Source organism: Zalophus californianus, chromosome 17, assembly GCF_009762305.2.
Source record: "Zalophus californianus isolate mZalCal1 chromosome 17, mZalCal1.pri.v2, whole genome shotgun sequence".
Taxonomy (NCBI): domain Eukaryota; kingdom Metazoa; phylum Chordata; class Mammalia; order Carnivora; family Otariidae; genus Zalophus; species Zalophus californianus.
In genome coordinates this window covers 42,834,479-42,858,079 of record NC_045611.1, presented here as the reverse complement: position 1 = coordinate 42,858,079, position 23,601 = coordinate 42,834,479, and the positions used below count along the sequence as shown (strand labels likewise).

General features: G+C 50.7%; 1 protein-coding gene and 2 pseudogenes across 7 annotated transcripts in view; 1 reads left to right on the top strand and 2 right to left on the bottom strand.

Annotated features, from left to right (window-relative positions):
• The first annotated feature begins 5,347 nt into the window (after window positions 1–5,347).
• LOC113935429 lies at window positions 5,348–7,329 on the top strand (annotated as a pseudogene).
• Window positions 7,330–10,883: 3,554 nt separating this feature from the next.
• On the bottom strand, window positions 10,884–15,758 carry LOC113935430 (annotated as a pseudogene).
• LOC113936244 (WT1 interacting protein) overlaps window positions 11,746–23,601 on the bottom strand; it is a 27,647-nt gene continuing 15,791 nt past the window's right edge. Inside the window, exons 5-9 of one of the 7 annotated variants that reach the window (XR_003524224.2) lie at window positions 23,366–23,496; window positions 22,449–22,500; window positions 21,757–21,825; window positions 16,184–18,648; window positions 11,746–11,861 (exon numbers count right to left, since the gene is read on the bottom strand). Coding sequence is in view for 2 of the 7 variants with exons in the window: in XM_027619304.2 (XP_027475105.2) it covers window positions 18,508–18,648; window positions 21,757–21,825; window positions 22,449–22,500; window positions 23,366–23,496 (393 nt within the window). In the remaining 5 variants the exon portion in view is untranslated. Of the gene's footprint in view, window positions 11,862–13,192; window positions 18,649–21,755; window positions 21,826–22,448; window positions 22,501–23,365; window positions 23,513–23,601 lie in introns of those variants that run through there. The other 6 variants (XR_003524225.2, XR_003524223.2, XM_027619304.2 and 3 more) reach the window with 6 other exon arrangements.

The window sequence follows — 23,601 nt, the reverse complement described above, 5'->3', positions numbered from 1 at the left end:
CATCTTCACAATGTTTGTTCTTCCAATCCATGAGCATGGAACGTTTTTCCATTTCTTTGTGTCTTCTTCAATTTCTTTCATGAGTATTTTATCGTTTTCTGAGTACAGATCCTTTGCCTCCTTGGTTAAATTTATTCCTAGGTATCTTATGGTTTTGGGTGCAATTGTAAATGGGATCGACTCCTTGATTTGTCTCTCTTCTGTCTTGTTGTTGGTGTATAGGAATGCCACTGATTTCTGTGCACTGATTTTATATCCTGCTACTTTACTGAATTCCTGTATGAGTTCTAGCAGTTTTGGGGTGGAGTCTTTTGGGTTTTCCACATACAGTATCATATCATCTGCAAAGAGTGAGAGTTTGACTTCCTCTTTGCCGATTTGGATGCCTTTGATTTCTTTTTGTTGTCTGATTGCTGTGGCTAGGACTTCTAATACCATGCTGAATAGCAGTGGTGAGAGTGGACATCCCTGCCGCATTCCTGATCTTAGGGGAAATGCTCTCAGCTTTTCCCCATTGAGAATGATATTCGCTGTAGGTTTTTCATAGATGGCTTTTATGATATTGAGGTATGTACCCTCTATCCCTATACTCTGAAGAGTTTTGATCAAGAAAGGATGCTGTACTTTGTCAAATGCTTTTTCTGCATCTATTGAGAGGATCATATGATTCTTGTTCTTTCTTTTGTTAATGTATTGTATCACGTTGATTGATTTGCGGATGTTGAACCAACCTTGCAGCACAGGGATAAATCCCACTTGGTCATGGTGAATAATCCTTTTAATGTACTGTTGGATCCTATTGGCTAGTATTTTGGTGAGAATTTTTGCAACCCTGTTCATCAAGGATATTGGTCTGTAATTCTTTTTGATGGGGTCCTTGTCTGGTTTTGGGATCAAGGTAATGGTGGCCTCATAAAATGAGTTTGGAAGTTTTCCTTCCATTTCTATTTTTTGGAACAGTTTCAGGAGAATAGGTATTAATTCTTCTTTAAATGTTTGGTAGAATTCCCCTGGGAAGCCATCTGGCCCCAGGCTTGTGTTTCTTGGGAGATTTTTGATGACTGCTTCAATTTCCTTAGTGGTTATAGGTCTGTTCAGGTTTTCTCTTTCTTCCTGGTTCAGTTTTGGTAGTTGATACATCTCTAGGAATGCACCCATTTCTTCCAGGTTATCTAATTTGCTGGCATAGAGTTGCTCATAATATGTTCTTATAATTGTTTGTATTTCTTTGGTGTTGGTTGTGATCTCTCCTCTTTCATTCATGATTTTGTTGATTTGGGTCATTTCTCTTTTCTTTTTGATCAGTCTGGCCAGGGGTTTATCAATCTTGTTAATTCTTTAAAGAACCAGCTCCTAGTTTCGTTGATCTGTTCTACTGTTCTTTTGGTTTCTATTTCATTGATTTCTGCTCTGATCTTTATGATTTCTCTTCTCCTGCTGGGTTTAGGCTTTATTTGCTGTTTTTTCTCTAGCTCCTTTAGGTGTAGGGTTAGGTTGTGTATTTGAGACCTTTCTTGTTTCTTCAGAAAGGCTTGTATTGCTATATACTTTCCTCTTAGGACTGCCTTTGCTGTATCCCAAAGATTTTGAACAGTTGTGTTTTCATTTTCATTGGTTTCCATGAATTTTTTTAATTCTTCTTTAATTTCCTGGTTGACCCATTCATTCTTTAGTAGGATGCTCTTTAGCCTCCATGTATTTGAGTTCTTTCCGACTTTCCTCTTGTGATTGAGTTCTAGTTTCAAAGCACTGTGGCCTGAAAATATGCAGGGAATAATCCCAATCTTTTGGTACCGGTTGAGACCTGATTTGTGACCTAGGATGTGATCAATTCTGGAGAATTTCCATGGGCATTAGAGAAGAATGTGTATTCTGTTGCTTTGGGATGGAATGTCCTGAATATGTCTGTGAAGTCCATTTGGTCCAGTGTTTCATTTAAAGTCTTTATTTCCTTGTTGATCTTTTGCTTTGATGATCTGTCCATTTCAGTCAGGGGGGTGTTAAAGTCCCCCACTATTATTGTATTGTTGCCAATGTGTTCCTTTGATTTTGTTATTAATTTCCTTATGAAATTGGCTGCTCCCATGTTAGGGGCATAGATATTTACAATTGTTAGATCTTCTTGTTGGATAGACCCTTTAAGTAGGAAATAGTGTCCTTCTTCATCTCTTATTACAGTCTTTGTTTTAAAATCTAATTTGTCTGATGTAAGGATTGCCACCCCAGCTTTCTTTTGGTGTCCATTAGCATGGTAAATGGTTTTCCACCCCCTCACGTTCAATGTGGGGGTGTCTTTGGGTCTAAAATGAGTCTCTTGCAGACAGCATATTGATGGATCTTGTTTTTTAATCCAATCTGATAGCCTGTGTCTTTTGATTGGGGCATTTAGCCCATTTACATTCAGGGAAACTATTGAAAGATATGAATTTAGTGCCATTGTATTGCCTGTAAGGTGACTGTCACTGTATATTGTCTGTGTTCCTTTCTGATCTATGCTGCTTTTAGGCTCTCTCTTTGCTTAGAGGACCCCTTTCAATATTTCTTGTAGGGCCGGTTTCGTGTTTGCAAATTCCTTTAGGTTTTGTTTGTCCTGGAAGCTTTTTCTCTCTCCTTCTATTTCAATGACAGCCTAGCTGGATATAGTATTCTTGGCTGCATATTTTTCTCGTTTAGTGCTCTGAAGATATCATGCCAGTCCTTTCTGGCCTGCCAGGTCTCTGTGGATAGGTCTGTTGCCAATCTAATGTTTCTACCACTGTAGGTTACATATCTCTTCTCCTGAGCTGCTTTCAGGATTTTCTCTTTGTCTCTGAGACTCGTTAAGTTTTACTATTAGATGTCGGGGTGTTGACCTATTTTTATTGATTTTGAGAGGGGTTCTCTGTGCCTCCTGGATTTTGAGGCCTGTTTCCTTCCCCACATTAGGGAAGTTCTCTGCTATAATTTGCTCCAATATACCTTCTGCCCCTCTCTCTCTTTCTTCTTCTTCTGGGATCCCAATTATTCTAATGTTGTTTCGTCTTATCGTATCGCTTATCTCTCGAATTCTGCCCTCGTGATCCTGTAGTTGTTTCTCTCTCTTTTTCTCAGCCTCTTTATTTTCCATCATTTGGTCTTCTATATCGCTGATTCTCTCTTCTGCCTCATTTATCCTAGCAGTTAGTGCCCCCATTTTTGATTGTGCCTCATTAATAGCTTTTTTGATTTCGACTTGGTTAGATTTTAGTTCTTTTATTTCTCCAGAAAGGGTTTCTCTAATAACTTCCATGCTTTTTTCAAGCCCAGCTAGTATCTTTAAAGTCATGATTCTGAACTCTAGGTCCGACATCGTACTAATGTCCGTATTGAGTAGGTCCCTGGCAGACGGTATTACCTCTTGTTCTTTTTGCTGAGGTGATTTTTTTCGTCTTGTCATTTTGTCCAGATGAGAATAGATGAATGAGAGAACAAAATGCTAACAGGGTAATAACGTCCCCAGCAAATATACTCTATACAAATCAGAAAAGACCTGAAACCAGGGGAAAAGAAAGGGAAAGAAAGAAAAAAGAAAGAGGAGAGAAAAAAAAGAAAAAGATAAAAACAAACAAAAACAGAGCAAAACAAAAAAAAACAGAATATGATCACTTATGATCAGGCTAGTGCATAGATCAGTGCCACACACTGGATTTTGGGCGTATTTTGTTCTGTTAGAAGAAAGTGCCTCCTAAAATTTTAAAGGAAGAAAGACTTATATATGTACAAAATAAGGGTTGATACAATGAAGGGATGGAAGATGATTGTAAAGATGAAAATTATAAAAAATTTTATAAAAGGAATTGATAAGATAAGAAGTTGTTTGAAAAAAGAAAGATTTAAAAAAAAAAAAGGAGAGAATGTGATCCGGCAGCAGACTAGAACAAAGCCATACACCAGTGATTAGGGTATATTTTGATCTGTTAGAAGAAATTGTATCTCAAAATTTTAAAGAGAGAACAACTTATATATATATGCCAAAAATAAGGGTAACTACTATGAAGGGATAAAATATGACTCTAAAAAAGAAAAATAAAGAATGTTTTTTTTTTTAAAAAAGGGATTGATAAGATGTTGGTTGAAAAAGGGAAAAAGAAAAATTCAAAAAAAGAAAAGTTAAAAAAATTAACTTTGAAAAACTAATGAATCATGGTAAAAAAAAGCCATGAATTCTATATGCAGTATTCCCCTAGCGCTGGAGTTCTCCCGTTCTCCTTGATCAGTAAACCTGGTCTTGGCTTCCTGGCTGTTCCTGCTGATCTTCTGGGGGAGGGGCCTGTTGCCGTGGTTCCCAAATGTCTTTGCCGGAGGCAGAATTGCCCCGCTCTTGTCGGTCCGGGCTAAGCAATCTGCTCGGGTTTGCTCTTGGCAACTTTTGTTCCCTGCAAGCTCTCCGTACAGCTTTGGAGGACCAGAGTGAAAATGGTGGCCTCCCAATCTCCGCCCAGAGGAGCCGAGAACTTGGGGCCCCGCTCCTCAGTACAGCCCGAGAGAAAAGCAGTCAATCACTCCCGTCTCCCCGGTCTCCGGCTGTACTCCGTGCTCACCTGGCCTGTGACCGAGTGTTTCTATCTCTGGCTCCCGACCCCGTGTGGAGTCTCCAAACCCAGCAGATCCCTGCAGTGCGCTCCCGCGCCGCTCCTCCCGGGGGGAGGGAGGGGAGTCTCCCCGGCTCTGCCGCTTGTTGGGTCCCTGCTGGAGGAGCAGTGGCCCGACTGGGCCACGGATCACAGTTTATGGCCACCCCGAGCTGAGAGCCCACACCTCGGCTCCGTCTCTGCAGCCGACTTCCCCGCTCTGATACCTGGGAGCTCTGCCGCACTCAGGCACCCCCGGTCTTTCTGTGACCCCGAGGGTCCTGAGACCACACTGTCCCGCGAGGGTTCCACCCCCTGCTTAGCCACTGGAGCGACGTCCCTCAGCAGAGCCAGCTTCTAAAAGTTCCGATTTTGTGCTCCGCTGCTCTAGCACTTGCCAGAAGCGGCGGACGGAGGCCCCCTCCCCCGCCATCTATCCTCCCGAATATCGCCTCGGATTCACTTCTCCGCACGTCCTACCTTCCAGTAAGTGGTCGCTTCTCTGTTCAGAGAGTTGTTGCTACTCTCTTCTTCGGTCTCCTGTTGAGTTCGTAGGTGTTGAGAATGGTTTGATCCCTATTCAGCTGAATTCCTGAGACCAGACGAAATCCAGGTCTCCTACTCCTCCGCCATCTTGCTCCGCCCCCCCTTCCTGCTTATCATTCTTTATCGCTAGGTGGCCATCAACCATCCTAAGAAGCAGGAATGAAAGTGGCACTTTCTCCACTCCAGGGTTCCATAACATAATCTGAAACAAGATGGAGGGCGTAAGGGGCCTTCACAGCTCACTTCATCTCTTCTACACATAACAACATCCAAAGCACCTACACCTGGATTTTTCCAAACAACTTTTATGTCTTCAGAGTCTTTCTTAACCCTACGGAACAAAAAGTTGCCACTGAGTAGAGCCCAGTATAGGGGCTGTTTTCTTTTCTACTCCCTCTCCCCCAATATAAAGATATATTTTAAAGCTTTAGCTGGAGTAAAAAAAAAAAAGAAGAAGAAAGACTCAAAATCAGAAGTGAAAGAAACAAACCCCTAACATCATACTCAATGGTGAAAAGCTAAAAGCTTTTCTTCTGAGATCAGGAACAAGACGAAGATGCCCACTCCTGTCACTTTTGTTCAACACAGTATTTAAAGTCCCAGCCAGAGCAATCAGGCAAGAAAAAGAAATCATAGGCATCCAAATAAGAAAGAAGTAAAACTGTCACTATTTGCAGATGACATATACGGAAAACCCTATACACTCCTCCAAAACACAAAAATGATCAACAAATTCAGTAAAGTTGCAGGATACAAAAGAAATGTACCAAATCTGTTGTGTTTCTATACACTAATAAACAGAAAGAGAAATTAAAAATCCATTTATAATTGTATCAAAAGGAATAAGATAAATAGGAATAAATTTAACCAAAGTAATGAAAGACTAGCACACTGAAAACTAAACGAAATTGAAGAAAACACAAATAAATGGAAAGATACCCTGTGTTCATGGTTCAGAAGAATATTGTTAAAATGTCCATTCTACCCAAAGCCAGTCTATATACGTTCAATCCGGTCTAGTGGCCACAGCATGGTCTCAGGGCTGATGAGGCAACAGAGGTCACGGTGGAGGTTGGCTCAGCCTGGCATTTTGAGGAACTGCTGCACCTGAGCCAAGTCCCTCCTGTGTTTTATTTTCAGGCACCATGGGCACCATGGTATACCCAGATGAACATCGTAACGGCAGAGTTAGCCAAAGAACATCCCCAAGTGTCGTCTATAAAGTTGGAAGCTAAAGCTGTTCCTGATACATCTTTAAAAAATGAAATTAGCCCCCAACTTTCTGTTTTTCAAGAATTTTCCGAAAATTGACCAATTAGATGATGCACATACCCCAGAGTTGACCAAAAAAGTTCAGGGACATGCATCTAGGTGGTTCCTTTTGTTTTTTAATTTCTTTTACAGATTTTATTTATCTGACAGAGACAGAGAGAGCACATGAGAGCACAAGCAGGGGGAGCAGCAGGCCAAGGGAGAATCAGACTCCCCGCTGAGCAAGGAGCCCAATGTGGGATCATGACCTGAGCCGAAGGCAGATGCATAACTGACTGAGCCACCCAGGTCCCCCTAGGAGGTTCCTTTCCACCCACTGGTAATGAGCATCCTAAAGATCTCAACCTAGGCCTGAAGAAATTCACCCCTATTGCCCCTTGCATGTTGTTTATGAAAGGAATTCTTTAGGAACCATGCTGCAGTTTCAGCAAGCAGATGGCAGAAATTCTTAACAAACACAATTTTTGGTTTAGCAGTTTTGATATCCTCTCAGATGAAGAAGTTCATCAGGGCCTCAAAACGTATTCCAATTGGCCCACCTATCCCAGCTCTGTTTCTGGAGAGCTCACAGGAGGACTTGATTGAATTAAGAAGCTAGAAACATCTGAAGAACTAGATACAATTTGCCCCAAAGCTCCCAAATTAGAGAAAATAAAGCTTCTGTAATGCTCTTTATGAAAAGCAACAGGAAGCAAAATGTGGATGCAGCTAATAAATTCTGGAAATACTAAATAGTACTGGTGTTGAATATGAGATATTTGATATATTGGAGGATGAAGAATTTCAACAATTAAAAGCTCAGTCAAATTGACCCAACATATCCTCAGCTGTGAAAGAGGAACTTGTTGAACATCCGCATATTGTTAAGAAACTGAAAGAAAATTGTTCTTTACTGCTTGTACTGAAAGGAGAAAATAAATGAATGTTAAACTTGGCACCCAACTGTTGCAAAAAATATTTAATTACAGTGGAGCAGTTCATGACTTAGTCCTCAGAAATGGACTAGCAGTAGAAAAATGTTTCTTAGGGCGCCTGGGTGGCTCAGTCGGTTAAGTGTCTGCCTTCGACTCAGGTCATGATCCCAGGGTCCTGGGATTGAGCCCCGCATCGGGCTCCCTGCTCAGCGGGGAGTCTGCCTCTCCCTCTTCATCTGCCTCTCCCCCAGCTCATGCTCTCTCTCGCACACTCTCTCTCACAAAAATAAATAAATAAGATCTTTAAAAAAAAGGGAAAAAAGAAGGAAGAAAAATGCTTCTTACCCAGTTACACTTTGTGTAGTTCCAAAAGTTGTGCTAAATAAATTTGCTTTTTTCACCAAAAACAGAATGCAATAAACATCTTCAAATTCAATGTAATTAATAACTAATTAAATCTTAATCACTATCAAAATTCCAATGGCATTTTCACAGAAATAGAAAAAGCAATCCTAAAATTCATATGGAAGCACAAGAGACCTGAGCAGCCAAAGCAATCTTGAGAAAGAAAGCTGGAGGCATCACAAGTCCTGATTTCAAACTATACTACAAAGCTGTAGTGATCAAAACAGTGTGGCACTGGTATAGCCACAGACACACTGATCAATGGAACAGAACCCAAGGCCCAGAAATAAACCCATGTATGTACAGTCCACTAATACTTGACAAAGGAGCCGTGAACACTCAACAGGGAAAAGATGGTCTCTTCAACAACTAGTCTCAGGGAAATGATATTTACGTGCAAAGGAACGCAATTGGGGGCCTATCTTGTATCACTCACAAAAATTAACTCGAAATGGATTAAAGACTTAAATGTAAGACCTGAAACCATAAAAATCCTAGAAGAAAACACAGATGTTACAGAACACTCGATGTGCAACATAGGAGAGAGAAAAAAGGTCAAAATGCTGGAACCCTGAATTTGAGTTGGAAGTATCAGTATAGGGGCACCTGGGTGGCTCAGTCGGTTAAGCGTCTGCCTTTGGCTCAGGTCATGATCCTGGGGCCCAGGGATCGTGTCCCCCCATCAGGCTCCCTGCTGAGTACGGAGCCTGCTTCTCCCTCTGCTTGCTGCTCCCCTTTTTTGTGCTCTCTCTTGCTCTCTGACAAATAAATAAAATCTTTAATAAAAAAGGAAGTATTAGGGGCGCCTGGGTGGCTCAGTTGGTTGGGCGACTGCCTTCGGCTCAGGTCATGATCCTGGAGTCCAGGGATCGAGTCCCGCATTGGGGGGTCCCTGCTCGGCAGGGGGTCTGCTTCTCCCTCTGACCCTAACCCCTCTCATGTGCTCTCTCTCTCATTCTCTCTCTCAAATAAATAAGTAAAATCTTTAAAAATATACATATATATAAAGGAAGTATTAGTATAAACTCATGATGTATTTTATCCTTAAAAATGTGACATAGATGAATTCATATATAATATAGATTAGATGTAACACAGCAGAGGCAAAAAGGAAGAGGGCGAGTAAAAGTGCTATGCTCTTGAATTTGGGTTATACGTAAATTGTTACAACCACTTTGGAAAATGACTTTACAATATCTAGGAACAGGAAATATTACACATACCATACGACTCACTGGCATATAACCTAGAGAAATTCTTAAATAGATGAACCAAGATAATAGTTATAATAATGCACACAGATATGCTCTCTACAGAAGCTATCAACTAGAAAGGACCCAAATAGCCAACGACAGTATGATGGTTACATCCCTTGCGCTATGCTCATCAATGGGAGATTACCCAGCAATCAGAATTAAGGACTCCAGCCACACACAAACACATGCATGAATCTTTCAAATGTGAGACTGAGCAGAAGTAAACACAGAAGAAAGCCCACAGGGTGATTCGAGTAATAGAAGACAGTCCCAAAGCTTCAATACTAAACAATAAATTGTTTAAGGCTACCTGGTGGCAAAACAATACAGAAAAGCACAGGGGTAATTAATACATCACTCAGCAGGCTGGTTATTCCTGAGGGGGTAACTACAGGGGGGTGTGCCCGGAGCAGGGCCCATGTGGAATTCAGCTAATATATATTCTTTTTCTCAAGCTAGGAAGTAGATCCCCTGGCATGTTTTCTTTAAATTGTACTTACATGTTTTCTAGCCTCAGCATACATGATATATGTCTCAATATAAAATGAAAAAAGAGGGCGCCTGGGTGGCTCAGTTGGTTAAGCGACTGCCTTCGGCTCAGGTCATGATCCTGGAGTCCCTGGATCGAGTCCCGCATCGAGTCCCGCATCGGGCTCCCTGCTCAGCAGGGAGTCTGCTTCTCCCTCTGACCCTCCCCCCCCATGTGCTTTCTCTCTCTCTCATTCTCTCTCAAATAAATAAATAAAATCTTTAAAAAAAAAAGAAAAAAAGAAAAGGAAAACCATGACTCCAGTTGAAACTGGAGAGCAGCACGGAACTAGGGAGACTGTCAAACGTGCTTGAACATGGGGGAGGGGTCTCGAACATGCTTATGAGCCACTCCCCCGGTGACAGTGGCAAGGAGACGTGGACAAATGCAGACCCGCGAGTTTCTGTTTGAGAACGTGGGACCACAGTTCCTCTTGATGAAGACATGGGCAGGGTCTTGCCCCAGCTGTGAGTAGGACAGAGAAAGGAGACAATCAGGACCAAAGGGGGCTGAGCACAGCACCGCGGGGTGAGGGAGCGCCTGCAGCACCGGAGGAAGGGGAGAACCGCAGAACGGCCATGAGACCCAGGGGAGGACTTGCACGGAGGGCTGCTCAGAGGGCCCTGGTCCTGGAGACCCACCTGCCACAGGGACATCCAATGGACATGGTCCTAGCAGTGAGGTCTGCAGAAGGTCTGCAGCTGGCTCGATGGTCCCTTCTGAGGAGGGAGCTGACCCGGGTCAGGGACACTGCTGTGACCTCAGAGCCAGACGAATGTCTGCCTGGAACTGCCAAAGCAGGGGCCTGGAGGTCTTCGCGCATCCTGCCCCGTCTCCGGGTCTCCGGGTCGTGTGGCCTCTTCCCAGCAGGTGGTCCCAGCTGGGCAGGGGCAGGTTTTAGGACACAAGGTGGGCCCACGCATGTGCAAAGTCATACATAGCATCGCTGAAGGGACACAGACACTGTCCCACAGAGGGACCCACGTACAAACTCCAGACACGCTTTATCCTACGTTTGCCCACCTGAGCAGTAACAGCAACTTGCTTTTTTCTCAGGCTGCTGCAAACCTTTCATTACAAATAATTAACCCTCCCCATAATTTCTCAAACAGTAACAAACACCACTTCACGCCTCCAACAGAGCAGACTGGGCATTACTACATGGCTGTACATGGCAGGTTGTACTTCCGGAACCGACCCTCCAATATTTTAAAATAAAGTGGCTTTGTGGACTTTTTTTTTCTTTTCTAGTATTGTAAACATATGCTGTTTGATATTATCTGAATGGGATTCAAAACATTTATTTTTGCAAACAGAACACAAAGCTTTTGGGGCAGGCATCGAAGGAGAAAAAGGAAGTCTTGCTACAAAACTATGCCCAAGCCAGACCCCACTTAAAATCTGCCAGCATGAAGTGGAGAACTTCGGGCCACTGTTCCATCGGGGTTAGACGGGTTTGATGGCACTGAAGCCACACCGCCTCCTGGGTCTTCAATCTTGCCTTCCTGTGAGGAAGACGAAAATGGGTATCTCCCTTTCTCCACCTCCCTCTTTGATCTGCTGCACAGCACCCCAGAAAGCCACCATCACGTGGTCAGAAGTTCCAGAACAAGACAATCGCAGCAACTTCTGTTGGTCCATCAGAGGCTCCAGAATGGAATGCTTTCCTCAGGGGGCAAGTCGGTACCTCTGAAACTTCAGACCCATCTGCCCGTCCAGGGAGTAGAGCAGCAACGCCTTCCAGCCCCAAGCAGCACTGACCTCATTCTATGCCCCCAGGGACACTGGGCAGGCAACCCGGTCTAAAGGTCCCGATCGTACCAAAGTGTCCTCTGTGCCAGATGTGAAAGGCTGCACTAAAGAGGCTGGTCGTCTGCAGCTGGCCCAGCTGCACCCAGGCAGAGTGCACTCAGTTTTCCACCCTCCTTGGCTCATTGTCCACTTCCGGCTGTCGTCATTTATATGGGCTGTGTTCCCTCGGGTACCAAGCTGCCTCTGGATCCAGGATCTCGGTGCAGCCTGGGCCCTCGCAAGCTTTTCTGCCAGTCTGGCTCCTTTAGCTCTGTCTGCAGCTATTCGGTCACCCTCGTTCATTTGCTTGAAGATCGCCAACAGCGTCTGCCGTCCTGACGTGCATCTTCAGGGACATCGAGCTGGTCGAAAAGAGAATCTGTGCATTCCTCACACAGGGATGATCCACATCTCTCTGGCCCGACAGGAAGTCAAAAGGGCCCCCGGTGACCAGTCTCTGGCTCAGGTTCTCCATGGAGCCACCACCAGATGCCTCCCCAGTCAGCGCAAAGTTGTTGGCACCTTCCGTATGCGTCATGGTGGCTGGGGGATGATGAATCTGCGAGACACACCATCCTGGTGAGGTTCAATAAATGACTCCTCTCCCTAGGCAGCCCCTCCCTCCGGGGTCTCTCCTGGTTTCCCCTGGAGCTGGGAGCTCCTGGGTGGTGATGCGATCCGTTTCCGGGGCTGGCTGCTGCACTGACTCCCGAAGCTGGCGTGCCTGGTGCTGCTGGGCACCTCCAGCCCCTCCATCCTTCGGGACCTGGAGGCAGCACCCCCAGGCCAGGCTTCCCTGGTGGCACCGTGGCCTCTAGAACTGTTACCACCCCATCTTCAGCTGCTTCCCCATCCGCCAGACAACAGTAACTCACTTTTACTGAGCATTTGTTATGCACCTGTTAGTGTGCCCAGTGCTTTACGTGTACCGACCCATTCCCTTCACCAGCATCCACCAGCATCCTTGGAGCCAGATGCTGGACGAGGGGCTGGACCCAGCTGTGACTGCTGCAGTCCCACACCCTGTCGCTTCGGAGAGTGGGGTCTGGTGGGCAAGACAACCCTGGGATGCCCATGGCAGGGGGGAAACATGCTCTTACAGACATGGGCAGGGAGCTTCAAACAGGCCTCCGCATACTAAAAGAACTCTCCCTGCCCCAAGTCCCCTGCCCCTGCTGCACCTCTTCCCAATACACCTGAAAGAGCTGGCTACTCTTGATGCTTCCTCTTCCTTCCGTCCCTCAGCTCAGGGGGCTCCGGCCTACTTGTGCCCCATTGCTGCCCTGCAACAGCTTTATTCAGGTCACGATGATCTCCATCTTTCCAAAGCCCCTGCTGCAGACCCTGCCCTTTTTCTGCAAGGGTTCTCCGATGCCACCTTAATCCACCCTCCCTACCCGGCCAGCCCACCTCACCAGCCACTGCTGCTCCATCCCCCTTGCCAAGAGTTAGATGTGGGGCCCCTTCCCTTTTCTGTCTCACCCTCCTTCCCCGTGATCTCAGCAATGATTTCAAACACCTCTCAATCGCCAGCCCTGACTTCCTCCCTGAGCTCCAAACTTAAATATCCAACTGCCTGCTCCACGTGACAGACACAGTGGTGCCTGTCCTTTGCCTCCATATGGCAAAGCAGAATTTTCCATCTACACTCCCACACGGAACCTGTTCTACCACACCTTCCCCTCCAGGGAACGGGGAATACATCCACCCAGGTGCTCAGTCCAAAAGCCAGTGAGTTATTCTTTTTTTCCCCAATCAGACCAAATATAACAGTCTTTAAATACATTTTTTTTAAGGAAGGGAGAGGGACGCCTGGCTGGCTCAGTCAGGAGAGCATACAACTCTTGATCTCTCGGGGTCGTGAGTTCAAGCCGCACGTTGGGCATAGAGATTACTTTAAAATAAAATCTTTAAAAGTAAATAAATAAATAAGAAGAGCGAGAAGGAAAAAAGAAGGGGACAGGGAGGGAAGGTGGGCCCACCTCACAGCTAAATGCAAACTTTCCCCCCTGACTCAGCAGCGAGACCCCACCACTCCCAGCCAGGGCTCCTGTGGTCCTCCCCTAGGACCGTGGGGCTCCTCACCCACATGAGTGGCTCCTGACCCCCATACATGACAGGGTGGATCCCCTCTCTGCCTCCCAGTCCATGTGGTACTGGCCTGGTCAGTCTGTCTCCTCACAGACAGAGCCTTCTCTGCGCACTCGCCTCGGCCAGTGGGCCTCATCCATCACTCCCCGTAAGACCTCTTCCCCACATTGGAGGAAGGCCCCCTCCGCAGGGTCATAGTCAACCACATGGTGGGTGACAGCTGAGAGCTGAGCCGAGCTGGGAAGGCCGAGACTCGACGCCCCCATCTGGCTGCAAGGACAGCGGAGAGTGGCTGAAATCGACCCCAGGCAGAGGGCCCAGCGGAAGAGGCTTGCGGCTGGCTCAGGGGGAAGAGCGTGTTTCCCAAACAATCTGGGATTGAAGCAGGCTGAGTAAACACTGGGCCTGCTGAAATGCCCCTCCTGGACTCAAGCCCCACCCTCAGGGTCCGCAAGGCTGACCGAGGACAGGGACACGGATGGACCAGGCACTGTCACAGAGAACTGAGCCGGCTGCGTCACACAGGTGCCTGGGCAGATGCGTGCTAGCAGCTTCAGGCCCGGGAGGTGGAGTCTGTGAGACAGTTACATACCCCGTGGACAGGGCAGGTGGTGTGGCACGCGGGTGCACCTGCACAGGTGTGGAGAGGAAGTGCACTGCTGTGGGGCAACAGGAGTGACAGGTGAGCATGTGACAGGCACACCAGCACCACTGCTGGCCACTTCCTTGCCAAGTACAGATGTTTCAGGGCCACAGTCCCGCCAGCCCAGGGAGGCCCGGGGAGGGGGGCCCATGTCCCCTGCAGGACAGGAAAAGGTCAACTGTGACACCCCCACCCCCAGGCTCTGGGAGGGCAGCCCAGCAGGGCGCTCAGGGCCAGAGAAAAAAGATGGAAGGGGAGAAGGCACCCTGCCGCTCCAGCTCTGTCCCTCTTGGGTTCTCCAGGTTCCCCGGGACCCCACACCCTCCCTGGGCTCCGTCTCCAGGACCCAGGCACCTGGTGAGTGCCCACTGCCTCCGGATGGGCCTGCTACCCCAGGAGACACTGTCACACAGAATCCCTCCCCGGATGGCTCCGGAGGAGCTTCCCCACCTCCTCCTGGGCCACACCGACCCCTCCCATCTCCGAGCCCCACATCTCGGCCAGAGCATGCACCCCTCTCCCAGCCAGGAAACCCCCATGCCCACTCAGGGTGCGCAGAGCCCCAACACCCACACACCATGCACGGCCAGGTCCTCCAGAGCGGCCCTGGGTGGAAGGTCACCAGCAAACTCCCAGACCTGCCCTCAGATCCCAACCCACAGCCCTGCTAGAGCCCCTGCAGGTGGAGCCTCCTCCTACCCCCACAGCTGCTGCAGCCCTCACCCCTCCTGGGGAGCATCTGCTAACTAGAGGCGAGATGCGGGTTGAGGTGGGAGAAGCTGGTGGTGAACAAAGCCCCACGCGTCAGTCAGCACCACAGACTACCCCACTGACCCCAAGTCATTCCTTGGCCCACGTTGCTCTCCAGAATTCTGCTTCCATGGGTGTCCATGCCCTGCCCCTCCCAGGTCCCATGAACACTGCCCCAACTGCCCACCCCTTCTAGCTCCTGCAGAGCAAGCCCACAGAAGGCACTCAAGTTCCTCTGTAGCTCAGCACGCTCTCATCTTTGTTTCCTGGCCAGAGAGCAGCAGGAAACACTGACCAGGAGGGGTCAACACCATCCCCTGCTCCCTCAGGACCGTGAAGGCACCCCAAGCCCAAGACCCACTCCCAGAACCCACCATCGCAGACACCCCCACCCCAGGCCTATAGTCAAATACAGGATTTGGGCCTTTTCTGTTTGTGGGCTGGCCTCCACAGGGTCTCTGAGGCTGAGAGCCCTCCAAATCACTGGGGGCACCCCACGTTGTAGGAATGAGTGGGGAAAGGACACCAGGTTCTCTTGGCCTCATTCAATTAATTCAACCGCCCTCCCTTTCTCTCTCTCCCTCTTGCTCATTGTCTCTCAATATCCTTCTCAATCTCGCTCCCCACCATTCTCTCACTCGATCTGTCATACAATGTCTCTCTCTCTCTCACCATCTCTCCTGATCAATCTCTCATGCTCTCTCTCAAACATGCACTCACTCACAATCTTTCTCGGTATCTCAGGGATTCTCTTTCACACGCGCGCGCGCGCACACACACACACACACACACACACACTCACAGCAGGGACCCAGCACTCAAAGGTCTGTGCCTCTAGGCACCCCAGCACAAAGGCACACCTGGAAGTGTACCACCTGGGACACCTCTGCACACACCCGATGTGCAGTGTGTATAGTTATCTGTGCAAACCCCTATTCTTGGGTCTTTACATCCCACCTCCGGCTCCTCCATCGGGCAACTAAGGCTGCACTCAGATTTGCAAACCAATGTGGTAGTGGGGTCCTGAGTTGAGACCCCCAAAGGCCAGGGCAGCATGGAGACAAGAGTGAACGGCCCAGACAGATCCCGGCCTGGAGAGCACACTGTCGAGTGAGGAGACAGACAGCAGTATGACACACCAAAGTACAGCAGTGATCAAAGGCAGTTAGGTGCCAACATCCAGGGAGATATCCTAACGGCAGGTGGCTTTGGCACCCAGGGCTGGAGGGTCATCGGCAATCTACCTGGCTCAGAGTCTGGCTCTCACACCGCTCCCTCAGCCTCAACAACCATCAGGTCAGCATAACTCCTGAAAACGGACTGGAAGATGCTGCTTTGGGAAAATGAGCTTGGAGAGCAAGGACCCCAGATTCCGGGTTTTCAGTGCCGTGTGATACCTGGAAGCCTGATGTATTCCTGTGGCTGAGAGCTCAAGGATTTAACCCGGAAGGAAAGCGGATCCAGGCAGAGCCAACAGCGTGTGCAAAGGCTCTGCGGTAAAAGGGGCAGTGGCGGTCACCAGTCCTGACTGAAGCGACACAGAGCCCTGGAGCCCAGAGAAAAAGAGCCAAGTGCAGACAGAGACAAGGCCACTGCCCCCCAGGGCCACGCATTCCTTTGCCCTGACTTTCAACAATGCATGGCCCAGGAACTCGGAGTGGGCTCCACAACGTGATGACTCCCCCCACGCTGGATTAGGGAGACGCAGTAACCAGGCTGGAGCAGGTGTGGGTGGTGACCTCCATGGCTGAGAGGTCAGGGGTCATCTGCACAGCACACACAAAGGAAGAGAAAAGAGAACGGGTGAGTTTGCAGCAAGGAGAGACCAAGGGCAAAGCAGCAGCTTTGACGTCAGAAGCAAAAAGAGAGGACAACCAGAAGAAAGCTTTGCAGTAACTGGCTAGAAAGCAAAACCACCCAGCTCAGTAGTAAGAGAAAGCCAGAAACAGCCTCCCGTTCCTGAAATGTACTCTCTTGCCCCGTTGAGATCACTGCCTCCAAGAAGCCACCCTGATCTTATCAAAGTCCCCTTCTCAGAAAACACACACTTCCCCCATCCCAGGACAACCTCTGCCTTTATACAGATACTTGGTGAACACCAAACTACCCGTGTACTTGCTCCCCTCAGTCCGCCAGGGGGCCCCACAGCTCCAGGCCTCAGTCCAGCTGGCCCCCAACGGCTGCCGCTTCCTCTCCAATGAATCCCAAAAGGCAATCTGGGACAACGTTCTGTTCTGATTCCTACAGCCTTGCTTCCCCAGCTGTGATCCTACAAGCAAAGAGACCACATCTAACAGGGGAGGGCAAGAGCAGTGGCCAGGAGCAGCTTACTGGTGACTCAGGCACAAATGAACTTAAGTCAAAATATCCCACTGATGGGTTATCATGATTAGGGGTCTCTTGCCGCAGGAGCCACCCACGGGTACAAATCCAACATAAGCCATCGCTGAGAAGTCCCAGCTTCCCAATGCTGATGTGTCTTTCAGAGAAAGAAAATTAATCTGCATTTCCCCAAACCACATTTCATTAGGTCACTGCTCTTCAGACACGGACACAAAACCCCACATTATTCCGAAGTCTGAAAAGCAAACACATATTGAGATTTTAGAAGGATTTATACAAAAATAGTTAAAATACAACATTTTTACAGCCTGAAAACTAGCTATATGATCTCCCAATAGGACATTTGTGTTTCTTGTAATTTGTCTAAGAAATAACAACCGTGGGCCAAGTTTTTAGAAGAAAACTATATTCTTTTAAAGAAAATGAAAATATTCTCAAAGGAAAAACTTAATTTAAGTCAAATCATACGCTTTTGTCGTGGAGCCTGATACGCAGAGCGTTCCTGCAACAGGTGTTCGCCCTGCCACGCGGACAGGGCGCCCCCTCGTGGTCTCTCTTGACCGAGAGCCCTGTGGCTGGAATTTGCGTGAGAAGGTTCTTTTCCCAAGGCTGAAGGATGGCGAGCGGAGGGGGCCGGAGGGAGGGGTGGTCCCCAAGCCTGGAGCCAGGGATGGGGAGACCCGGGCGAGATGGTGGCTGAAAACACCCATCAGAATCCCGGTGACCAAATCCCACTGTGGCCAAAGGCAGGGCTCCTCGGCAGGCCCCCGCTCCCCAAGGGTGTCATTCTTCACCCCCTCCTGTGACCCCACCCGCACAGGACGCCCTTCCCACCCACCAAAGGCTCTTATGAGACACGCAAACACGCGTGTCCTCCGCCAACCCCCGCCTGCCAGACCCCACCCCTGCCCCTCCAGGAGAGGTCTGAGACGGGGCCCCTTCTGAACCGGGAAACGGAGGGCCAGTGAGAGGAAGGAGGAGGGCGGCCCTGCACCCCGCGCCCCTGCACGCGGTCTGGGAGCCGGCCCGAAGCCGCGGGGCGCAGGGGTCCGGGAACAGAAGGCCGGCGTGGGGCGGCGGGGTCGGGGGGTACGGGGGTGGGGGAGGCCGGGCAGGGCCGGGAAGGAAGGAAGCGGCCGGAGGAGGCACAGACGGTGAATAAATAGAAGCAGCTCCGCCGCGGGGCCGGCCCCTCGGACGACAGCTCGATGGCATGTGGGGGGTGGGGGGGGTTAGCGGGGCAGCCGCGCCTCCGGGACACGGAGCTGCGACACTGACCTGGTCACCCATCCCGCCCGGGCGCGCTCTCTCACGCACGCACACGCACACGCACGCACACGCACGCACGCGCGGCCCCCGCGGGGCTCCCCCTCCGCGCTCAGAGCTCCGTGACGTGCACGGCAGGTGAGGGAAGGGGGCCTGGCCGGAGGCGCCTCAGGTGGCAGCGGCGGCACAGCAGGTGGCCCTCCAGGGGGTAGCAGCGGCGTCCGTCCTCCCCGCTCAGCTGCAGCCCGCAGTCCTAGGGAAGAACACAGCCCCAACCCCAGAGTCAGCGAGGGGGGTTACAGGAGAGTAATGGGGTGGGGCGGATCTCTGGGGCCCCGTGCAACGTCTGAAGGACTTTGGCTTTGGGGGCGGGCGATCTGGAGCCCAGGGTCAGCCACAGCCAACCGGAAATGCCCCTTAGACTCCCAAAGGAGGCAGTGAGGAGGGAGGTAGCCGGACACCAGCCTGAAATCTGCTGGAATCTGCGGGAGGGCTGGGCAGGCCACAGGGGGCATCAGCCCAGAAATGTGGTATGGCTTTCAACAACAACCGATTAGGGCGCCGGGGTGGCTCAGTCAGTTGAGCCTCCGACTCTTGATTTTGGCTGAGGTCATGATCTCAGGGTGGTGAGATGGAGCCCCGCATATGGCTCCCGCCCAGCGGGGAGTCTGCTTGTCCCTCTCCCTCGGCTCCTCCCCCTGCTCACTCTTTCTCTCTGCAATAAATAAAATCTCAACAAACAACCGGTTATGTCTCCCCGGGGAGTGCAGATAACTAGAAAAGAGAAGCGGACCCACAGCTGAGCCGCAGAGGCTCCCACATGAAGCGGAAAGTAGAGGAAGACCTGAGCCAGAGGGATTTGAGAGGAAAATAAAAATTAGGAAAACCAAAAATGGATGGTCCTAAAGAAACAGTGAAGAGAGTCATGGAGGGAGGGTCGGCGTGCAGAAAGCCGAGAGGTCAGGACAGTGACAACTGAGAAGTGTCTCCTGGATTCTACCACACAGGGGTCACCGGTGACTGGGGGGAGGTGGGGAGGTCAGATACCTGACCCCAGCACCTTAAGAGACGGAGGAGAAAAATCGGGAGAGATCAGTAAACACGGAGTTGTGTTTTCTGTCCCGTACCTTACCGTTTTACCACTGCAGTATACTTTACAGGTGAATTGTCTCCGTGTTAACAAGTGGTGAGATTCTTACTGGACCTCAGTAAATGACTGGCAGGAAGCGGGAAGGGCAGCATGGAGGGTGCGCTGTCAGGACTGGGGCAAGGCCAACTGCCCAGCTTCTTCCTTCCTCTGCCCCCCAGCCCAAGGAGACCCCTTTGGTCACACTCTCACCACATCCAGAGCTAACCTGCTTTGACATTTGTTCCCAGAAGGCCCTGAGACCAACACCTGCCCCGCTCCACACAAGTCACATTCCAGGAATGTCCCTGTCCTGCTACCGGACCCTGACCGGGCCCCGCCGCTACCCACCACGCTCCAGAGAGGGGCCGAGCACGAAGGCCTGGAGACCCTCACTCCTGGCCAAGGGTCTCCCTGGGGACGGCAGCCCCAAGGCTCTGGCTGTGCATCACCTGAAGCTCACCTTGTACGTTGGCTCTCAGCATCAACCTTCCCTGTGCTTAGCGGTCGTCCCCAGGAAGCAGACAGGATGCTCTGTTACGTCAGAGGGGACACTGTGGCCCTTCTGTAGGCCATGTGGGCTTCTGTTCCTCCTTCCCTGGTCCCCCAGCAGGATCCCAGTTCCCACTGGGCCACCTGCCCCACCTGAGGCCACCTGGTTCCAAGCAGACCCTTGACTGCTACTGAAGATTTCTCATGGACACCGCTTTTCACTGGGGCCCGAAACCCAACGTGCTTTTCTCGGTTTCTCTCCTACCTCTGTTCACTCATTCTTGGCGCCCCCATATGGCTGCTTTGCCTCCATGCACCCCCTAAACATTGGTGTTCCTTGGGCTATCCTGAGCCCCCGCTCCTGCCCCCACAGCTCTCTCTGGAAGACTTCATTCACTCCCCTGGCTTCACCTACATGTTCATGATGAGACTCAGGTGTCCAGCCATGACAGTAACAAGGACTGAATCTCCCATCCTACCTTTAACAATGAAAAACCAGGTAAAAGATATGAAACACTGATTCTCAGACCCCAGATGACAGACAAGGCAGGTCAGTGATCTCTGAGAGAAGGGAGATTCATGAGGTGAGCCCTACAACTGCCCCAACTTACTACCTGAAGAGATTGTCCAGGCTACCCAAAGAGGGCCCATTGGTCTCCTTGCATTGAGAATCCGGGGAGGCCAAGGCAATGAGAAACCACAGGGCAGAGTATCAGAGAGGAGAGAGCTATGTGTGCCCACGACTCCCAAATTCCTACACTTGCAGCCAGTCTTTGAACTCCAGCACATCTAGCTGCCCCAAGGACAAAGTCTTTTGAGACAGCACGTCTAGCTGCCCCAGGGACATCTCCACCCAGAAGTCCCCAGTGTCCCAAATGAGAGCCTCTCTTCCTTCCACCTCTCGCCCTCACTCTTTCCCGGAGCCCTAATGGACACCTCCTAAGCCCCAAACTGCCCCATCCAGTCATGGCCCAAGTCCAGTCCCTTTTAACTACCTGACCATCACACAACTCAGTGTTCTACCCTGAACCCAAGACCACAACCTTGACTCCACCAGCCTCCTCAGGGAACCCCAGCCCCACGCCCTCTTCCTCTATTCATTCTCTGCATGGCAAAGAGCACCCTTTCCAAAATGCTCATGCCATCGTGTCATCCCTCTCGATCATTCTCCACCATCCTCAGGATAAGTCCACACGCCTCAGCTGGTATATAGCCTTATGTCCCCAGCTCCTGCCAACTTCTCATGACTCAAAACAACACAGTCACCTTTGCACCTAAGCACATTCTGCTTCCACTGCCTAGAAATGCCTTTCTTACGGCCTCCTTGGGTAACTCACTCATTTTGCAAATCTTAGCTTGGGTGTCACTGTCTCCAGAAAGCCTTCCCTGATTCTCCAAGGCCTCCTATGTACTCTGACAAGTCACCTTGATAGCAATACCAACCCTGTACAGATACTGTGCGAGCACTCATCACTGCCGTAACAGTGGGGACTCCTTATTTTTATTCTCTGTACATCCCCAGCACCCCCACACACTGTAAATCCTCAGTAAATAGGTGACTGAATGGAAAACAGGGGCTGAGAACATATCTTGGGGAGAAGGGAGAGGGCTCCCTGGGGAGGGCAGGGCGAATGGGGCAGAATCATAAAGGAGGAGGAGGGCCCACAGAACACAGAGAAAAGGAGCTCCCGGTGGAGGGGGGCTGCCCCAGCCACCAGCACTCCCCGGGGGCCCCAGGCTCACCTCACAGTGGTAACACTCCACGTGGTAGTCTCTGTCCATGGACACCACACGGATGGTGGTCTCACAGCCCTGGAGGACGAGATGGGGTTTGCACACAATCAGCACGCTGGGGGTTGAGGTGCACACACCTACACAACACGGTCTTGTCATGGCAGACGTGCATTCACGCCCACTTTGCTGCTTCCACGGGCAGGCACACGCCTGGACATCCTCCCGCAGCTACGCCTCATGACAGCACGCACACGCATCCGCGAGAGCGGTCACGTGGGTGTCACTGTGTGTACACACGTTCTTTTCCATTCTTTGCAGTCAGGAAAGACCATGGCCAGGCCTGCTTCCCCAGGCACGCCGGCTTGGGACAGAACCAGCACGTGCGGGAGACACAATGCCGAGAGAGCCGCCCCACCCAAGGATGTCTCCTGCCTGGACTGCATCCTTCCCTCGCCTGCTCCCCCCACCACCTCAGCCTGCACCGCTAACAGACCCTGGGAGCGATCCTTCTGTCCATGGGCAGTGAAGCTGAGGGCCAACTTTCTAACTCATGCAGGGATGCATGGGCACTTATGGGCCTGAGGGATATGGGACAGGAGCATCTGCTCATCCCTCCCAAGACCTGGGGCCAACCTGAGCAGAACCAGGCCGAGGCCGGGCTGGGCCAGGCACCTGATCATCTCCCAGTGAGTGGTTCCTACCTGTGCAGGGAGGATAGGACGGGCACAGGAGGCACATTTTGGTGCAAAAACCCTGGAAGAATAAAGGAAACCAGAAGTGACCAGCTGAGTGGCCAGAGGCCAAGGGCAGCAAGGCAGACCGACCCACGGTAGCCCCTTGACATGGCCCAAGCATCAGGACCCCTTTCCTTGTGTGGACACACTGGGCTGGGCGCCACCTCTGTGGTGCCTTCTTGGCCTTTTATCTGGCTCGCCAACTCACATCCACCCCATCACCTCCTCCAGGATGGCTTCAGGTTCTCCCTCCCCTCTCCCTCACACTCCCTGTGAGTTCCCTACCCCCTAATGTCCAGGTTTGGGCCTCCCCTTGCTGAGACCCCTACAAAGCCTGGCTGCACACTGAGTTCCAGGGATCTGTGCGGGGCTCCCACCCCGTGCAAGGCAGTAGCACAGGACCAGGGCTCAGAGGGCCAGGCCTGGAGACCCAGCAGGGCAGAACGATTGGCTGCTCATCACAGGGATACCAGACAGGCAGGGAAAGGATGGCCACAGAGACTCCAAGCCCCCACCCCAGGCAGAAGAGGCCCAGCCTGCCACTGGGAGCAGAGGGGCAGATGCGGGTGGGGCAGCCTGGCGAGTCCCCCGGCCCCCACTAGGAGGGGGAACATGCAGGCAAAGACAAGGAAAGTAAAGAGACGGCTGGGGGCTGAATCACGCAAGAGAGGGCTTAAGGCAGAGATCCACACCTTGCCGCAGCCACTGAGTGCACCAGGGGAGGCTGGAAGTGGCAAGGCCAAGAATGGAGAGAAGACAGACAGGCCCGTTGGAAAACTGCTTCCGGAGGAGGCAGGAGACATGGCGGGAGTCCCACCTGCCCCCCGCCCCCACACTGGCTACTCACGTGTGATGGCCCCCCCACCCCCACACTGGCTACTCACGTGTGATAGTCTCTAACGCAGTAGATGTTGTTCTCCAGGTCCACGGTGAAAGGCACCCCGTCCAGGCACTCGTTGCACACTGAGCACCGGAAACAGCCTGGGTGGTAGGACTTCCCAAGGGCCTGCAGGATCTGGGGGTGGGAGGCACTGAAGGGTCAGTGCAGATGGAAGGCTCAGCACAGCCCCCGGAAGAGGCTCTGGCTCTGAGCCCTTGGCAGGTCTGCAACAGGTGAAAG